Source organism: Prunus persica, chromosome G6, assembly GCF_000346465.2.
Source record: "Prunus persica cultivar Lovell chromosome G6, Prunus_persica_NCBIv2, whole genome shotgun sequence".
NCBI lineage: Eukaryota > Viridiplantae > Streptophyta > Magnoliopsida > Rosales > Rosaceae > Prunus > Prunus persica.
In genome coordinates, this window is record NC_034014.1 from 2,168,127 (window position 1) to 2,188,221 (window position 20,095).

At 39.3% G+C, this 20,095-nt stretch overlaps 2 protein-coding genes and 1 long non-coding RNA gene across 6 annotated transcripts; 2 read left to right on the forward strand and 1 right to left on the reverse strand.

Moving 5' to 3' along the window:
- On the reverse strand, positions 1,180 to 7,780 carry LOC18775148 (mediator of RNA polymerase II transcription subunit 15a). 4 transcript variants are annotated; one of them, XM_020565420.1, is made up of 11 exons: positions 7,686 to 7,780; positions 7,192 to 7,558; positions 6,825 to 6,936; positions 6,556 to 6,649; positions 5,571 to 5,621; positions 5,295 to 5,378; positions 5,060 to 5,143; positions 4,910 to 4,983; positions 3,593 to 3,667; positions 2,693 to 3,298; positions 1,180 to 1,924 (listed from the first exon to the last, which is right to left on the reverse strand). In XM_020565420.1, exons 2-11 carry the CDS (start codon positions 7,512 to 7,514, stop codon positions 1,475 to 1,477), a joined length of 1,953 nt encoding a protein of 650 aa, XP_020421009.1. In that variant the 5' UTR covers positions 7,515 to 7,558; positions 7,686 to 7,780; the 3' UTR covers positions 1,180 to 1,474. The 4 variants fall into 4 exon arrangements, with proteins under 4 accessions (XP_020421009.1, XP_020421008.1, XP_020421007.1 ...); XM_020565419.1 differs by having other exon boundaries at positions 5,328 to 5,378; positions 5,538 to 5,621; XM_020565418.1 differs by having other exon boundaries at positions 4,910 to 4,971; positions 5,538 to 5,621.
- LOC109950043 lies at positions 9,516 to 11,462 on the forward strand. Its single transcript, XM_020567577.1, has 3 exons — positions 9,516 to 9,989; positions 10,876 to 10,939; positions 11,296 to 11,462. The coding sequence occupies exons 1-3, from the start codon at positions 9,678 to 9,680 to the stop codon at positions 11,460 to 11,462; spliced, it is 543 nt and encodes a 180-aa protein (XP_020423166.1). The 5' UTR covers positions 9,516 to 9,677.
- On the forward strand, positions 11,480 to 12,176 carry LOC109949545. The gene is made up of 2 exons (XR_002271995.1): positions 11,480 to 11,645; positions 11,916 to 12,176. It is a non-coding gene; the product is annotated as an uncharacterized LOC109949545 (long non-coding RNA).

Genomic DNA, 20,095 nt, shown 5'->3' on the forward strand with positions numbered 1-20,095 from the left:
TTAAATGTAGCAGGAAAAATAGAACCCCAAGAAGAGTTCATGGAAGTACAATACTTTTCCTCAAACCTTACAGCAATTTTCATGAGTTCCTGTCCCACTTGATCGGGGGGAAGAAGTTTTTGAAGTGTATCCATTCTTCACATGCAATGCAACACATTTAATAAAAGTTAATGACCATCAAAGCATGGATGAATAATAAATCAACCCAATAAATTCTTTTACTTTCATTGTTTGAAGAAACTTACATCTGGTTGGGAATTCTTTGCCGTCCACCTGGCGGCAGTTGACTCCTCCAATCCCCTCCTGCATCAATTGATGGATCTGCAACTTGAGGAGGCCTCCCATTATTGTTCTCCATCGAATCTAACCAAACCAAAAGAAAAATTGTGAAACAAAACAATAAAAGAGTGAATGGCAAGTTCAAATGAAATCCCACCAGAAAAAGGAAAAAAAAATTGTGAAAAGGTTGCTAAATTTGAACGATGATGGTGATTGTAAATATGAACATGTATACTATACATTTAAGCAAATTTGAAGCATGAATTTGTCACCAACCACATACGCAATAATCTAAAGAACAACAAAAATTGCAAGCTTGGACAGGCAAACTTGGAATTTTAGAAATAATACGAGTGTAACGGCTGAAAAAAATTGAGTCAATCTCATGATGGGGTTGTTTATGCGGCAATCAAAAAACCAACACCCACTCAAGAGTTGAATTGTATGATATTATAGGGGGCTCCACTTGTATTTTCCATACTCATTATTTTAATTTTGATTACCAATCAGTAAACATGTCATACATGTGTAGTTTAATGAATGTATGAATTAAAATACTAACAACATATACCTTGAAGCGGTATGATGATCAAACGCGCAAACAGTGAATGACTTGAGAGCCAAGCAATCTTCCACTCACTCGCAACTCTTGGTTGCACAAGAACTCGCCATACATGGATCTTGGAAAGATGCGCATGCCCACGAGGCCACACTACAGAAGGATTCACACAGAATTTGGCTGTAAGCTAATTGAAATATTGTTCTTCTACTGAATTGCTTGCCACAGAAAGAACCTTGTAAGTTGGTGTGGGCTCATTTGATTTTCATGACTGACTGCATTTGAGTAATTTTAGATTGTGACTGCTACATGACTCACGTAGGCTTAGACAAACCACCAACTCGCTAATAGTGTTTTTCACACCATCCATAATGTTGACATAAAATCAGAACATAATAAAATTTTAAATTCCTAAAGTTGAATGCGGACAGATAACTCAAATTTACAACCTCATGTAAATAATATCTATACAAAACGATGACTACGTAACAACATTGACATTTACACAACCACTACTCTATGAAATTTCCCACACCAAGGCCACACTACATGGATTAAAGGAATAAAAATGAGCCTAATGTGTTGAAATTTCAATATCCTCAGAGAGGGCCCTAATAACTCAAAATGAGTCTTTGTTTAAACAATATCTTCCAGGGTCTCATCTATGGTACACCTTTCAACCCTAGCTCTAGAGCAAGCCAAAAGCACAAGAAATACTAAGGGCATAATTGAAAATTTTATAGGATTATCAACACCCTTGCGGACATGAAACCACTCAAATGTTGCGGAAAACAGTTGATAGACGGCACCAGCTAAACCATAATAGTCAGCTAAGTTGAAACAGGGTGTGTTACGGGGAGATGGATAATGAAGGATGCGCAGCATTTCCCTCCTCCTCAATACAATTCTGTCCTTGATAACTTTGTCTACAAGATCCCAGATGCAGATCAGAAAAGCTGCAATAGCAAACAACAAACCACCTTGTGCATAAAGAGGCTTATTTCGGGAGGATAACTGTTCACAAGCAGCTGACAAAATCTCTAGTACAAAGCTAGCTGTTAAAAAGGTCCACTCTGATGAAATATTCTGCAAAAGAAATCAGTAATACTTTCAATTGAACATTAAAGAAAATCTTGCTATCGCTTTGTGAGCTTGCATAAATTCAACTAAACAAGTCTAACTAATGAACAAAACAAAAGAATAACACAAAAACCATCATGTTTCAGTACTATGCAGCGTTTGGCGTTAACAGCGGCATGCTCCTAACACCACATGCTGCACAGATGAGTTGGGCAGTAGACATCCTAAACTTAACAAGTCTTCTAGGTTTGACTTCAACCTGCCTGACAGTTCATTAGTTTTGAAATGATTTAATGTCGTTACAGGCCAGTTATTTCGAGTTCAGAACTATCCCATGACAATTGACTTTGGCTGGTAGAACGGTATTGAACCAATTCAACCTGCAACAAGAAAGAAAATAACCCCACCCAATAGGTCACCAGGTCCGTCGGAAAAATGCATGCCCGACTTTAAAAGAGTACTGGCTGGTACTTAATGGGTACCACAACAACATCCAGAGGACACTCAAGGTTAGAATCTTGTCATGGGCAACCTAGAAGCTAGATTAAAATGTTTGGGTATCATTTCTGGGGCAATAGGGCATGAGTGAAGCTACCAAGATAGGAGAGGGTCAAGCCAGTGCCAATAGAATGGAATTCGGGCTTTGGAAGTGTGATGGAGTATAATAATCCCCAAGGTTAAGTAATTAAGCCTTTCTACTCCTTGTCAGTGCTAGCTTTTGAGGAATATTGGCTCTGCAGCATATTGACTAGGTTGAAGGGAAACAATGTTTACCTGCAGTATACTAACCCCACTCTGTGATGACAAGGCATTCACGTTCGCTTGTTGGGAAGCACTGACAGGAGTTTGTGGGGCAGAGCCCAAAGCAAACTGCTGCAATGAGTTCAGTGTATTTCCTTGTCCTGAATCCAAATTGTAACTAGGATGCAACCAAAACATATTGGAACTAGGCTGCAACCAATACATCATGTTCTGCTGCGCTGTTCCAGATAAAGAAGACATGGAACTTTGCTGCAATCTCGCCATATTGTTCTGCTGCAATGTTGCGGCAGAACCTTGTAAGTTCATTAAAAGCATCTGTGGGTTTATTTGATTTTCATGAGATTGCACTCTAGTAATGTGAGATTGTGAAAGCTGCATGGAGTGCATACGAGATGGGGGGAGCTGCCCTTGATGCAGAGAAGAAACTGGCTTCCTACGTCCATTTATATTAATAAAATTTACTATCTGCTTTTCGTATAAAACCAACTTGTCTTTCAAACCAGGTGAAATGCTACTTTTGGAAATCTGTAAGACTGATATGAGGCGCTCCAACATGGCCTTGAAGAAATTCAGTTTGTCAAGCTGCTTTGATTTTGGTGGTTGTGGAAGAGAATTGTGCTGGCAAACAGAAAGAACAACATACACGATGAGTAAGCAACAAAATAGCAATGTTACAAGTAACAAGACTTTGTAGCAAATAATATTATTGGCATTGTAAGCGAAAAAAGTAAACTACTACTGGCATTAACAATCCCATGTAAGCGGTATACATGGCTGCAATAATTAAACAGGAGATCTAGTTGGAGGGATCTATCACAGACCATCACCATGATAACCTTGAAGGGACAGGCTGCTCAATGGTAAAAGTTGAGCAACAAATTGAGTGAGGAAAAGGATGAAGTGATTACAAACCTGCAGAAGATAACTAGCAAATCTCTGATACATTTCACTTAGTTCGGGTAAATACATCTCCTTCATGACTTCGATCTGCAAATCGAAGTCAGCAAGACAAAGATGATTAGAAAGAACTTTGTTGCAGCTACATGCTTGCAGACACCAGATTTCTTTGTTTCTTAGTACCTCATGCATCTATTAAAGTTTTTTTGTCTAATGCTTCAAAATACAGTGTTCAATAATATAAAGAGATTCTTTAGAGAATTTATAAAGAGCATAGTGGTCTCTATCTTTGAAGCCTCTTTCTTATGGGATATTAGAAAATTTGATTCCCCACTACTAAAAATGTTTTTCATCTATTCCTAGTTTATTACCCATCCGGCAGTTCAATTGACTTTATTTTTTCAAAATTTTAAATATAAACAAAATAGACATCAGAATGCCACTGCTTTCTTCTGATAATAATAGAAAATTTGATTTTCTGCCACTGAAAAATGTATATTCTGTATTCCTAGGTTATTCACCATTATGTCCTGTGATTTGAGAAGCAACCATCATTCCTGATCAATGTTTTAAAAAGCGAAAGCGTAAGCTGAGACATTTTACCTCCCATGAGGCGAGGCATAAGCCTCGAAGCGTTGAAAAATACCATTAAAAAAACCTGATAAACCCTGAATATAATCCCTATCCAAAAGGCCAAACTCCCAAATTGCTGCATTTCATTTCCTTTTCAATCCTATATCACTCACTTGTGAACACCAGTTTCCATTTTCTGAGAATAATTGAATGTTCAGTTTTTCACTACTAAAAACTGTATCTTATTTCCTCAAAGAGATAAAATTTCATTTTCATATCCCTACTTTATTACCGTTGTCTCCTATTGTTCCAGCAGCTAATGACATTAGTAATAAAGCCTGTATATAATCCCCAGTCCAGCTCACCTGAGGAACTGAAATGAGGACTTGTGAGTGCCTGACTAACAAGAGCCAGTGGATTAAATCTGACATAATCAAATGGCAGATATTCCTATTAAACCAATCAGACCGGATTATCTCCACAACCCATACACCAAAATGGCTGAAACACTGGAGCCATAGGAAGAAAGAGAATGGGCCGAAAACTTGCAAGATATGCATTGGTCTTGTTAGTTAGGTGATCACAATCACAAGTCTTCATTTTCAGTCCCACGGGTGAGCAGTACTGATATAATCCCTACCCAAGTGACCAAGCCCCAAAACAGCGGCTTATATTTCTTTCTAATCCTAGCCATTTAATGGCATGTAATTACAGTTACCCAAAAAAAATGACATTTAATTACATGCCAGAGAATCTTACCTCTTGATAGACCTCTTCTTGCCAGTCAACCCCATTTGCATGTCTTGTCGGGGATATAGAATCTGGAGTTGGTACTGAGTTATACAAAATTATAAGTAATAAAATCATACAAAATTTTCTTATGAAGGAAATAATGGAGAAAAACATTACCTTCAGAACTTCTTTTTTTCAGGTCAATATTATCTTCAGAACTTTGATCAAGAAAAGTGGGAACCAATTCAGTCAAAAGTGATCCTGCAAAAACATGAACGGTATTTAAAAGACCATTACATATGACATGAACAATCTGAGAATACACTGAAAACCCAAGTGGCCAAACGGGATTATAAGTGATAAAATCATACAAAATTTTCTTTATGAAGGTAACAATGGAGAAAAGCATTACCTTCAGAACTTTTTTTTTTATGCTCGATATTACCTTCAGAACTTTGATGAAGAAAAATCGGACCCAATTCAGTAAAAAATGATACTGCAAAAACATGAACGGTATTTATTTGAAAGATCATTTTACATGACATGAACAGTCTGAGAACACACCGAAGCCCAAGTGCTTAAGCCAAACAGGATTATAAGTGATAAAATCATACAAAAAATTTCTTATGAAGATAATAATGGAAAAAAGCATTACCTTCAGAACTTTCTTTTTTTCGGTCAATATTACCTTCAGAACTTTGATCAAGAAAAATCGGAACCAACTCAGTCAAAAATGATTCTGCAACACATGACATGAACAGTCTGAGAAAACACTGAAAGCCCAAGTGCTTAAGCAACAGGATTATGAATACACAGCAGTGTAGGTAATAAAGCCATGGGAAACTGTTATTGATAAACAACCATCAGATTCAAAGACGCTTCAGATAAGAGTGTTCTCCAAGTTTCTATTCACAAGATAAGGATCCACAAATTATGTTTTTAACAACCAAAATAAAATTTTTACAGTTAAACTATTAAGAGCTTAACAATAAGTATCTTTCTCAACATTATTCATGAAAAAACAAATATACCAAAACTAAAGTAAAAGGAAAAAGAAGCTTCAATGTCAACCAATAAAGTAACAGATAAACGTCTCCAAGTGGCAACTATGATTCTAAAGTTTAAACCTGAATGGGAATCATGGTGGTCTACCCTACATACCTATTTTAGACGTATGCAAAAAAGCTAGCAAATTAGGCTAAGTATGTGCTTTTCTCTTTTCTTAGGGTTTAATTACTATTTCCTTATTCTTTTGGGATTATTGTTTCCAATTCTATTTCCTTGCCCTCATGTGGAACCACTGTGATCATCTAATTACCAAACAATGCTCAAAATGTCCCCTCCATTATATGTCTCAAATCAACCTAAAAAAGAAAAGCAACAACCGGCAGGGAAATTTCAAAATGACCACAAAATTTGACACTCATTCAATCATCACAAAATTGACTGCCAACATAGATATCGGAAATGAGTCTCTTCAGATAAGACGTGGGGAGGAAATAGTAGACCATTTTCAGGCAATTAAGCAATAACAACAAAGCTACACAACACAGGAAAACGCCCTATTTTTGTTTTGTCAAACCTGCAGCTTTCCATATAAAACACAAATATCACAATCTCTATATGTCGAATAGCATGCAAGCAGGGAGACAATGGCAGTAGTATCCTATTACCATCAGAGTAGGACTGTAAAGAATTGGCCATTGTGTTCTGAGACTTGATCTCCATTGTTAGCATCTTCAGACTAATCTTCCGTAGGTAATCCGACTGTAAAAAGAAACCCATGCTAAACTTAGACTACATTGCTATCCAAAATACAAAGAAAGCTGAAACACAGACCATGTTTATTTAAGAAATTACATATGTACAGATCAGTACATATCTAAGTAGAGTTACTTGTCATATACTAAGAAAAATTTGGACCCAAGAGTTATTGAAGTACCTGGCTAGTGGCAGCAGCATAAATCTTTTCCTCAAACCTTACAGCAATTTTCTTGAGCTCCTGTAAACCCTCTTGACTAGAGAAAGGGAGATGCCTCTTCAATGTCTCCATTCTTTACATGCAACACAATCAATAAAATTTATCGACCATATCAAAGCATGGCATGGTGGTAGAGTTCTTAACAACAAAACTGAATTCAGGATGAATAAATAAATTCGCACAAAAGGGGTTATATATCATTCAAGCATGTTAGCTTTGATATATGCAGTCATTTCTGTATGAATACATGAAAGCGCATCCTGGTTTCATGTAAGTAAACATATATGAGGACTAGATTACTAGCTTTTCTTTCTTTCTTTAGACATACATCTTGTTGACAATTTTTTGCCTCGTATCTGGCTGCAATTGATTCCTCCAATCGCCTGTGCCCATTGAGGGATCTCCATCTCCAGAAGGGCTCATTAAGGGCAATCCAAATCCAGAAGGGCTCATTGAGGGCTCTCCATCTTCATCTTCAGAGGGGCTCATTGAGGGCTCTCCATCTTCATCTTCAGAAGGGCTCATTGAGGGCTCTCCATCTTCATCTTCTGAAGGGCTCTCATTATCATCAGCGTACATCTTGTCTGTGTCCATTGAGGGTTCGCTTGAACCACCTTGAGGAGGCCGAGGCTTCTCATTATCGGTATCCATCAGCTCTAACCAACAGAACACACCACCCTCAAACAAAACTTGAACTGCAAAAGATCGGAAACCAGAAACTATCAGTATCCTGCTCCTATATACTAAAGGGTACGATCTAAAACCAGGAACAAATCAACCTAACAATTAGATAATGAAATGAACTAAGCTTAGAGTTCTTACCTTTTGGCAGAGTGAGAAAGGTTTGGCAACTTGAAGATGAAGACCACTCTCTCTTTCCCACTTAAGTTGCAGGAAGTTTCCCTCATTTCACTATCTCGTTGTGCTCAAAAGTAAAAAAGAAGACTTGCCGTTTTTTTTTTTAAAGAATAAAAAGTTTACTTTTGGAACTATTAAAAAGTAGGGAAATAGCTCAAAATACCACCCATTTTATAATTTTTTGTGAAAATACCACCTTTTCCCACAAATTTTAAAACTACCACCTCTAAATATATCTTTATTGTCGACTGATTGCACCCATATCACATTTTCAGAAATTTGGTTCTGTCTCAGCTTGCTCAGCCCCCTTTTCTCTTTCTGTCTCTCTCTGTGTCTCTCTCTTTGCTCTAGCACAGATCTGTCTCTCTCTTTGCTCTAGCGCAGATCTCTGTCTCTCTCTTTGCTCTCTCTCTAGCGCAAATCTCTCTCTCTCTCTCTCTCTCACAGCTTTGTCTTGTTCTCTGTTCTGAATCATGAACCCCTCCCTCAACCCCATATTTGAGGTATGTCTTCTGAATAGCTGCTTGCAACCTTGAAGCTTTACTGGATCGCCGACTTCAAATAGGTAGTGTTGATGGTTATTTTCTTAATATATGTTGGATTATGTGAAATTGGTTTTATTTTGATTGCTTGGGTTTCTGTTAAATTGGTTTTGGCTGTAATTGCTTTGGGTTAGGTTTTTTGAATCTTCATGCTCATCCATCTGGGTTTTTACCAATTGCATTTAGATTGCTCTGGATATATGAATCTTGAAACTTTGGATTTTCCATTTGATGTAGTGGATTTGTATAGTGTGATGTAATGAATCCTTGTTCACTGCTGTGTTTGTGTTGTATTGTTGTCGTGTTCCTGTTATTTTGTTGTGGTATTGCTGTTATATTGCCATTATATTGCTATTATATTGATGTTATATTGCTGTTATATTGTCATTGTATTGCCTGATTATTGTGGTTGTATTGTGTTAATGAAATAATTTTTTTCATAGTCAGAAATGGAGATAATTGTTATTCTGGTTTGCTACAATGGAAAATGGGTAACCTCAAAGAAGATATGCAAATACGAAGGGGGTGACTCAAAAGGCTTAATAGTTCCACGAACCATCACATTTGCTGAACTGTTGGATTGTGTGCATCAAATTAGTAATGCAAACAGCAAGGAAGATAAGGTTTGCTTAAAATTCTCAGTTTTGGTACTCGAATGAGTGAAAGCACATAAAGATTGAGGACGATGACGATGTCAAATTTTTTATGAAGCGATCTAAAAGTGTAGCCTTGGTTTTCCCTTCGCGGGATAGTATTGTTAGGGTTCAGTGGCGATTTATTTTGCATGTCTAAAATGCAGTCTGAAATGGATGTTGTTCGGCTTAATCTTCATATATGTAATTCTTGTATTAACAATTGACACAAATTAATCTCGTAATCATCTCATTATTAACTAGTAATGAGTCAAGGTAAGAAAATAAAATGAAACAAAACAAGAAACCCAAAATAAACAAAAACAGCAATTTCTAGCACCATTTTATCTCCACTATATCGCTACTGTATCACCAAGGTATCGCCATTTTATTGCTTTTTAGACAGAAACGAATTATGCACTTCCTCTGTTTTTCAGTTTTGCCATATGTCCATTTTTTGACCTTTAAGTTTTCTACCCATTACGCAAATTTTGTGTTCTATATATGATTGGATTAAGCACAGAAAAATGAAGAAAACTACATGGACCAAATGTCAAAAATGTAAGAACCCAAGCCAAAATATCTAAAAATTGAGAGCCAAAAGACGATTTTGCCCTCGCATATTTTAAAAGGGGAAAATTTGACTTTTTGATCGGAAAAGAATTTGGCAATTCCGCTTATGCCGTTGCGTAGAGCACGGCGAAACGAGTTCGTAGACATGGAGTAGACCCGAACCAGAGTTGTAATGAAGAAGTTACGGTCAAAATACTCACGAGGGCAAAATGGAAATTTTGGGAGATCATTTTTTAAATCTGTTTTCTTCTCTCACTCTCTCATTCTCTCACTCTCTCTCTCTCTCTCTCTCCCTCTCTCTCTCCCTCCCGAGAGTTCAAAAAAACAGAAGGGCAGCCACCTTCCAAGCCACCCCGACCCTCCGGAACGGACCCAGCAGCACCGGCCAGCTCCCGCCAGCAACCTCAGCCCGTCCGCCGCCCCTGCTGGAGCCGCTGGAAACTGCTGGAAAACGCAGCAGTTTTGGCCGATTTTCCAACCTCAGTTTCTCCCACATCCGGACACCAAATCAGTCGTGTGAGGTATCGATTTCTAGCTATTTTTCGTGCTCTAACTGATGGTTGGCTGGGTTTAGATCGATTTCACCTTTAGGTTGCTTAATTTTCAATTTGAAATTGGCCGAACTTCGGCCACCGGAATCGGCCCTTTCCGTCCACTTTTCGGGGGTTGTCCAAGAACAAAAGTGACTCCAAATGGGGTGTTTTACCTAGGGTAGGAGTTTGGAGTCTCGGTTCCAAAATTGTTTTTCGGCACACCCGAATCGCTTTGGACACCCAATCGGTCCGCGCGTGTGGCGGCGCGTGGGCCAGGGTGGTGGCACGGCTCTGGCCAGTTTTGAGACCCTCGTGCCATCACGAGTGTGTAGGATTTCGCGGAACTCAATTCGGAGTCCGTTTGAGCCCCGAACGGATTTTTCCATAATATGCGATTTCCGGGTGCAGTGTCGTCTAGCCGTTGGATCGCACCCCATTTCGGATATGTTGTCCTACATTTCAGGATCGTGTAGAATTCAACGGATTTCGAATTGGAGTCCCGGATACTCCGGAATCGCGAACCCTAGGGCTAGGGTTAGGGTTTTAAGCGATAGCGCGATTTTGGCCAATCCGACCGTCCATTTCGAACCAAACTCGCAGGATATGGGTTTTACACAGTGAGGAACCTCTAGAGAATCCCAGATCGGCCATCGGAGATCGTGGACCCCACGGGGTTCCGGATCGGCCGGTCTAACAGTTTATCGCTTGGTAAGGTTTCCGGTCTTTTAAGGCCATTCTAATTATCTGAAATGCTACAGTGGGCATAGAGTTGACTTTACAATGAGAGCACGCATTTCTAGGAGCTGGGGGTCAGGGTATTTAATTTAATGTTTTTATTGAGCAGTTTAGTAATTGAATATTCATGGTTAAACAGGCATCAGAGGCCAAACTGAACCACAGGAGGGACCTTCAAGAGGTCCAGCTAGCTCGGACCAGCAGTGAGTGGACCTTTCTTTTTTTAAATGATTTTCTGAATCAGTTTTATTCAGTGTGATTTATTCCTATGAATTTAAAGATTCCTTCTATACATTGCTTAGCTGATTTTGCTAAAGTTATTTGGACAACAGACTTTGAGATTTATGATTCAGAAATATCTAGCTCAGATTTTATCAGAATACAGAGGATGTCAGATTTTATCCAAGATAATTATTTTAGACCACCATGAATTATAGAAAGCAGAGTTTGAGTTTTCTATCAGATAAAAAGGGCAGCACAGTTATAGATTGAATAAAGATTCAGTTATTCATCAGATCTTTCAGAAATATTATGATATTTATATTTGATATTTTCTCAGCAGTTAATATTTTCTTAAACCACTGTGGGTACCCGGTTACAGAAACAGGTGGCCGTCAAATAAGACGATGTCTACGGACATCCAGATTGCCTTCGGTTTATGTTGCCTTCGGATATGATGATGTCTACAGACATCCAGTTTACTTTCAGTTACGTCAGTGCACTTGACATTTGCCTCACGAGTTTTGGGGACGCCCGGATCGTGAGTGCCAGGATTGCGGATCAGGCTGACTACGGTCTCCTGAATCCTGCCAGTTTGCGACTCGGATACACTATGTGTCGCCGAGACCTGCCAGGGGAATTGACAGATTTACAGAGGATTTGACAGTTTTACAGGGATACACCTAAGTGGTAGTTTTAAAGAAATTTCAGTGCTTTTATGCAAATATTGATTTCAGTGATTTTACTCAATATTTCCTTGGTATTGAGCATATCCTACATCTGGATATATATATAGATGTATATATTTATGTGAATGCTTGAATTTACCCTAATTCAGTGCAGTTTACATATTCAGTTTTATGATTATCATTGTTTTTACAGTGGGGGTTATTATGTTCATACACTGTTTGAGAACTCTATTTTGGTCCACTCACACTTTTAATGTTTTGCGCCCCCCAGGCCGTAGAAGAACGAAGGAAACCACTCGGGCCATCATCCTAGCTTCCGACCCACCACCAAAGTGTAGGAGTTCGTTGTAACTCTTTTGTAAATCCTGTAAAGTTGTATAGAAATGCTCTGAGATCTTGTTGAACATAAGGAACTGGTAGGATTTTTGAGACTGTTTGACAGGTGGAAGACTTTGTGTTTGGTCAAAATACAGGGTAGACTCTGCCGGATTTTCGGCAGAAGTCGAAAGTAAATTTTAAGAAATTTGTTTAAGAAAAGGGTAAAAAGGTCATTCGTGCCCGGCATTCGCCAGGTGTCGGACACGCACAGGATTTGGCTCGGATTCCAAAGCGGAAATTGGGTCGGGTCCTGTCAAAAAATGGATACAAAAAATAATAAAAGTCAGTGGAAACGAACACGTCGTTTCAAACAAGTAAAATGTTATACCTCCATAAAGAGCAAGTATGTTTATATATTGAGCAATATGAAATTGTTGAACTTCACAATCTAAAGAAGAAGTATGCTAACCATGATTGCAACTCAAAAACAAAACCCAAAAATGGAAACAGTTTATGTGCCATGTAAGGCAATTAGCCACCGCCACCGACTGTACAATATTACATTTCACCATGTAAGACAATTAGCCAAAAACGGAAACAGTTTATGTGCCACGTAAGGCAATTAGCCACCACCACCGACTGTACAATATTACATTTCACCATGTACAACAAGGCCGAAGACCCTGGAAATTATTTCACCTTACTACACAGAATACCTAAACCAAATAGCTCTATCAAAATGGATGGATGACCATATAAAGCACTTCCAGCACAGCTTCGATGTCTGCATCTTCATATAAAGGATTTCCTGACATAATTAAGGAGCACAGTGAATTTTCAAGTGATAAGTGAAAACTGAACTCAATTCACTGACATTATCATATTTACCTCATATATATGCCTCTCCCCTTAAAGCCTCAATCGCAAGCTTGAACCAGTAATATGTGATCTTCGAAGGGTGCCTAATGTAGAGACTATAAATGAACACCTACAATTTTCCTTCTTTGGATGAAACAAAACAACAAACAAACACATAATCCAATTGCATAAATCGCCAAAACCATTAAAACCACAATGGAACGGGAATAAAACTATAATAAAATAGCAATAAAACAGCAATACGATACCAATAACAACATCAATTTCAAACAAAGAACAAAAAACACACTCCTTCACTGTTTCAAACAAGAAATCATCACAATCAAACAATTTCAGAGAAACCCATAAACCCTAAACCAAATTCAGAGAAACCCCTAAACTAATTTCATAGAAACTCATAAACCCTATACCAATTTCAGAGAAACCCCTAAACCAATTTCATAGAAACCCCTAAACCCTAAACCAATTTCATAGAAACCATACACCCTAAACCAACTTTAAACAAACCCCTAAACCCAAAGAAAATGATGATGAACCGTACCTTTTGGATGTGAACAGTGGAGTTAAGCTTTGATGAACAGACATCGCTGAGGGAGGAAGACCATTGAGTCAGAGAGAGAGAGAGAGAGAGAGCTGCGCTAGAGAGAGAGAGAGCAAAGAGAGACACAGATCTGCACTAGAGCAAAGAGAGAGATAGAGAGCTGCGCTAGAGAGAGCAAACAGAAAGACAGAGAGACAGAGAGAGAAAAGGGGGCTGAGCAAGTTGAGAGAGAACCACATTTCTGAAAATGTGATATGGGTGCAATCAGTGGACAATAAAGATGTATTTATAGGTGGTAGTTTTAAAATTTTTGGGAAGGGGTGGTATTTTCACAAAAAATTATAAAATGGGTGGTATTTTGAGCTATTTCCCTAAAAAGTATTACAAATTTAGAAAATTTAAAAAAATATTATTCAAGCAAGAATTCTTCTTTTGTCAGAAGTCTCAAGAAATAAGGGATTGGCTGAATATTTTCGTTGTATTGATAAAAGTCTACAGACCTGGTTATATATACATTACAATTCCTATTTCTAAGGCTTAGAAGTCGTGATCCACTTTAGGTGGGATTTGACCTAGAACAATACAGGAAAGTAAATATATTACAATATTATTTCCTAATACAACAATATCTCGTAATACTCCCCCTCAAGTTGGAGAGTGAATATCATGAAGACCCAACTTGTCTCGTAGTGTCACAAATTGATCCTTTCCCAAGGCCTTCGTAGACACATCTGCCAGCTGGAAGCGTGTAGGTACATATGAAGGACTAATCATTCCGGCTTGCAATTTTTCTCGAACTATGTGACAATCTATTTCAATGTGCTTTGTACGTTCATGAAAAACAGGATTTGCTGCAATATATAAAGCTGCCTGATTATCACAAAATAATGGCACAGGAACTATCTGTATGACCTTTAAATCTTGTAATATGTAGCGCAACCAAGTCAGCTCCAAACAAGTATTAGCCATGGCTCGATATTCTGCTTCAGTTGATGATCTAGAAACATTAGTTTGTTTCTTGGATTTCCATGAGATGAGGGCATTTCCAAGAAAAACACAATATCCTGTAACTGACCTCCTTGTGGCACAACAAACCTCCCCAATCTGAATCACAAAAAGCTTTCAAGGCAAGATTGTTAGAGGCAGGAAATAACAAACCTTGACCAGGAGTACCCTTGACATATTTGAGGATCCGCAAGGCAGTATCCCAATGAGGTTTTCGTGGTTGATGCATAAATTCACTCAATGTTCGAACGGAATAGGCTATGTCAGGCATTGTGACAGTGAGATAAATCAGTCTACCAACCAGTCTTCTGTACTTAGTTGGATCATGCAACAGTGCTCCATCTGTGGGAGTTAGTTTCAAATTCTGTTCCATTGGAAAGTTGTCTGGGCGTGCCCCCAGAAGTCCCGAATCTTGCAAAATATCTAGTGCATATTTTTTCTGAGACATAAAAATACCTTTCTTGGAGTGGGAGAATTCAATGCCCAAAAAATATTTCAAATCTCCGAGATCTTTGATGCGGAAGCGTTTCAGAAGGAATGTTTGGAGATGTTCCATTTCCTGAAGATCGTTGCCTGTAAGAAGTATGTCGTCAACATAGATAAGTACAGCAGTAAATAAAGTGCCTTGAGCTTTGGTAAAAAGAGAGTAATCAGCCTTTGATTGTTGATAACCAGCTTTCTGAATGGTGTCTGAAAAGGTGGAGAACCAGTTTTTGGAAGCTTGTTTGAGTCCGTAAAGGGACTTGTTGAGCCGACATACAGTGTTCTCCCCCTGTCGGCGAAGACCAGGAGGAGGTTCCATGTAAACCACTTCATTCAAATCACCATGAAGAAAGGCATTTTGAACGTCCAGTTGATGGATGAACCAGTGGCGGGCAGCAGCAATAGTGAGTAGACAGCGGAGGGTGGTGAGTTTGGCGGTAGGAGAAAAGGTTTCTTGGTAGTCAATTCCCTCAACCTGAGTGTATCCTTTAGCAACAAGGCGAGCTTTGTAGCGCTCAATGGTGCCATCGGACCTGTATTTGATTTTGTAAACCCATTTGCAGCTGATCGGTTTATGACCAAGGGGAAGATGAACCAAACTCCAAGTATGATTGTGCTGCAAAGCCTCTAATTCTGCAGTCATTTCCTGTTGCCAATTGGGATCAAGGATAGCTTGAGCATATGATGTAGGTTCGGTGTGACCTGAGATGTTAGCAAGAAAAGCAGAATGTGCAAAAGACAAATGGGAGTAGGAAAGAAAGTGAGAAAGTGGATGTCGAGTACCTGATGCAGAACAAAGCGCCGAGGTTGAGTGACCGGCTCGGTTGGACAAGTGGTAATCTTTATGCCAAACAGGGGGTTGCTTAGGACGAAGGGACTGGCGTGGAAGGGGAATAGGAGGAATGGGGTTGGGGGGATGGTTATGCATGAGAGATGATTCAGAAATGGGTGAAAGAGATGAGGAAGGATGGCTGGAAGGGGGGACAGGTATGTTGGGACGTGTGAGGGGGGCTGGGAAGACACAGGTCGGATTGGGCTATCAAGATGGGAGGGCTCGTCAGACGCTGGTCCATGGGATGACGTGATTAGAGGGGTGTCAGGTGTGGATGGCGGGGTGAGACTCAGTTGGGATGGCTCGAGTGGGGGGCCCGGCTCAGCATGTTGGGTGTGTTGGGTCCAGTGATCAGTGTGATCAAGGCTAGCGTGTGAAAGGTGGGGCGGCACAAAAGTGGAAGTTGTGGGGGTGGAAATGTCAGAAAAAGGAAAAGTGTGTTCACAAAACTTGACATCACGACTAACGAGAAATTTCTTTGTCTCTAAATTGTAAAGTTTGTAACCTTTCTGACCAGTGGGGTATCCAACAAAGACGCAACATTGAGCGCGAGGGTCAAATTTATGAGTAGGGTGGACAACTGTGGCATAACAGAGGCAACCAAAAACTCGCATGTGATCAAATGATGGGGGGTGATTGTAGAGTAGTGCAAAAGGGGATTTGGTGGATAATAGTGGGAAGGGTAGACGGTTAATGAGATAGACAGCGGTCAAGACACATTCACCCTAGAAAGATAGAGGCAAGTGGGATTGGAAACGCAATGCGCGAGCTACAATGAGAATATGGCGATGCTTGCGTTCAACGACTCCATTTTGTTGTGGAGTGTAAACACAAGTGCGTTGATATTCGATGCCTTGAGTTTGGAAAAAATCTCTCATGGACAAAAATTCAGAACCATTGTCTACCCGAATAGCCTTAACGGTGGCATGAAATTGAGTATGAGCAAAGGTAACAAAAGATTTGAGAATATTTTGTGTTTCAGATTTATGTGTCATCAAAAAGAGCCATGTGCATCGAGTAAAATCATCTACAATGGTAAGAAAGAAACGGGCCCCTGAATGTGTGGGAACTCTGTGTGGACCCCAAATATCACAATGTAACAAATCAAAAGAAGCATGAGTTTTTATTGAACTTAAAGGAAACGGAAGTCTAGTTTGCTTGGCCATGGGACAAACACTACAATTGTCATCAAAAGAGAGAGGACTAAAAGGCAAGAATGAAGACAGTAATTTAAAACGCGAAGGTGACGGGTGTCCAAGGCGCATGTGCCACAAATGGGAGGGATGAGAAACTTGATAAGTGATAGGTGTTTTCTGCAATGGAGACATGTAATAGAGACCACCATGCTGCTTACCTGAGCCAATCATCTTCCCCGTAGCCAAGTCCTGCAAGACACAGAAAGTGGGAAATAGAAGGACACAACAATTTAGTAAGGTAGTAATCTTGCTAGCAAACATAAGATTTAAGCGAAAAGAGGGAACACATAAGACATTATCTAAAGTGATATCTGAATTGAACAGGACTGTCCCAGTGGAAGTGATTTGGACAGAAGACCCAGTGGGTAAATTGACAATTGGTATTTGTGAAGACTTTCTTTGTGTAAAAAGTGTGGGGTCGGACGTGATGTGATCAGTAGCTCCGCTGTCCAAAATCCAAGGTTTGGTGAATACAGAATTAATCGAGGCAACGGGAAATTGAGACAAACCTGCGGCATTAGCATAAGCATGGCTATTACCAGAAGCATTATTCGAATTTATCAGAGAGACAGCATGGGCTAGTTGTTGAAGCTGGTCTGCTGAAAGCCCATGGAGAGGGTTCTGTTGAGAGGTTGGCGGATGAGACAGTGCGACTGTGGATTGCTGCTGAGCCCCAACTTGGGTTGTGTCTGCTGCGTTGACAGCATGAAAGGATCCTCGCTGACTGCGGTTGCTCCATGGTTTCTGTTGCTGTGGATTTCCTCTATGTCCTTGGTGGTGCCGATTGTTCTGGGGTCCTGTACTGTTGGAAACCCATGTCCCATTTTTGAATTTTCATCGATCCTCAGTGTAGCCATTCTTATCACAATATGGGCAATAAAACTTTAACGTCCGACATTCTTCAATTGTATGGCCGTTCCTGTCACAGTGAGCACAGTGTTTGGAATGATTTGAGAAATTGTGAGAGCGGTTCTGTATCGCAGCAGCAATGGAAAAATTTTCTGTGGAACCCGAGGCCATTTGGCGCTGTGTTTCATCTTGAATGACGAGTGAGTAGGCTTGATGAACATTTGGCAATGGCGTCATCATGAGGATGTTGCTACGAGCACCGTTGTAGGTGTCATTAAGGCCCATAAGAAACTGCATCATCCGATCTTCTTCTTTTTGTTCATTATGTGCCTTCATCTGGTTAAAGATAAGCAAGGTTTGATATGTCTCTAATTCATCCCAAAGATCTTTGAGTTTTGTGTAATATTCTGAGACTGGCATGGTGCCTTGTGAGAGAGAGGCGATGGACTTCTGTATCTGATATATTGTTGGTGCATTCTTTTGTGAGAATTGGTCTTGGAAATCTTGCCACACTTGATGGGCGGTCTTGGCATGAATGACTGATTTGGCTAGATCAGGCTCCACCGAGTGAGCTAACCATGATAAAATCATACTGTTGCATTGATTCCAGAGAGCATATTTTGTCGGCTGTTCAATTTCTGAAGGAGGCTTAATGGATCCATTGACAAAGCCAATTTTGTTCTTGGCTGTGAGAGCATGAATCATGGATTTGCTCCAAGATGGGTAATTGGTGCCGTTCAATTTTATGGGAACGAGCATGAGGCCAGGGTGATCTGAATGAGAAACAAAGTATGGATGTGATGAATCCATACTGGGATTGGTGTCGCTGGTGCTTGAAGGTTTGGAATTGGTTGTTGGTGATGTCTGCTCTTCACCCGTCATGATGGAGGGGTGCTATGGTTTGGGAAAAAAAATCAACGTACCAGGATGCTCTGATACCATCTCAAGAAATAAGGGATTGGCTGAATATTTTTGTTGTATTGATAAAAGTCTACAGACCTGGTTATATATACATTACAATTCCTATTTCTAAGACTTAGAAGCCGTAATCCACTTTAGGTGGGATTTGACCTAGAACAATACAGGAAAGTAAATATATTACAATATTATTTCCTAATACAATCTCGTAATAAGAAGGTAATGCTTTTATTCATAATCGCATCTAGACATTAACATCTTCAGCGAGGATGTTAAAAAGCCCTCCACACACCCACTAGAACATCCACTGCTTGCTTCCTTGTGATCATTTTGACGAGGGCCTGTGTCCATTGAGTGCTCGCCATTTTTAGAAGCGCTCTGCTGATCATCATCTCGTGCTTGTAAATTGAGGGTTCTCTTCCATCAGCTCTAATCAACAAAATAACAAAACTTGACTTGCAAAAACTAAAAAAGCAATCAAAGTTAAGATTTTGAACAGCTTAAACCTTCCTTTTCAATTCAAAATTTTAATTTCAGAAATTTCGAATATGTTCGGCTATGCTATTTAAATATTCCAAATAGTATAGCCAGTATAGCCGCGCGGCTATACTATTAAATATTCGAATATATTTTAAACAATATAGCCGCGCGGCTTATTTTTAAATTTTTTTTGGTCTAAAAATAAAATAATGGAGAATGAAAAGGTTTTTTATTTCAATCTTAGGGTTATTACCTTGGGCAGAGATAGTGGGAGATCACAGGAGACTGGAATTGCAGACTTACAAAGAGATGGAGGAGGGAGACAGAGAGATGTTGAATCTTCTTGTTCAATATTGAACCTTTGGACCGAAAGCAGCCCCATTTTTTGTCTCGGTTTTCCATTCTGATTGCTGCAGAGCAGCTTGGCATGAGAGAGAGAGAGAGAGAGAGAGAGAGAGAGAGGATATCTTTCATTTGCTCTTCCATTCCATTCGTTGCTGCATGAAATATTTAGAGAGAGAAGAGAGAAAAGCTCGCAGCTGGCTGGAGCTTATATCTCTCTATATTATTTATTTTCGTGTTTATAATTTACACCCAACCCAACTTCCATTTCCTCCAGGAATTATGTCTTCTCTCTAATATATTGATTGACACACCATAATTTGGTAATTACGTTCGCATTTTCTGCTTCTCTTTTACTTCAAGAAACTAAACATTAAACACATAATTATTAAAAGGAAAATTCTCCAGCAACTAATGCTACAATCCAAATTAAAATTACTTGGCATGAAGGCTGATGCTATTTGAAAAAGAGTAACCCTGGAAACTAACATATGAAATTAGTAAATAAATAGAGATGAATTTAGGGGGTGTATTCAATTAGGATTTTAAAAGACTATTTTGGTATTAATAAGTCTTGGAGTATTTAATTAAGACTTTTAAACAATCTA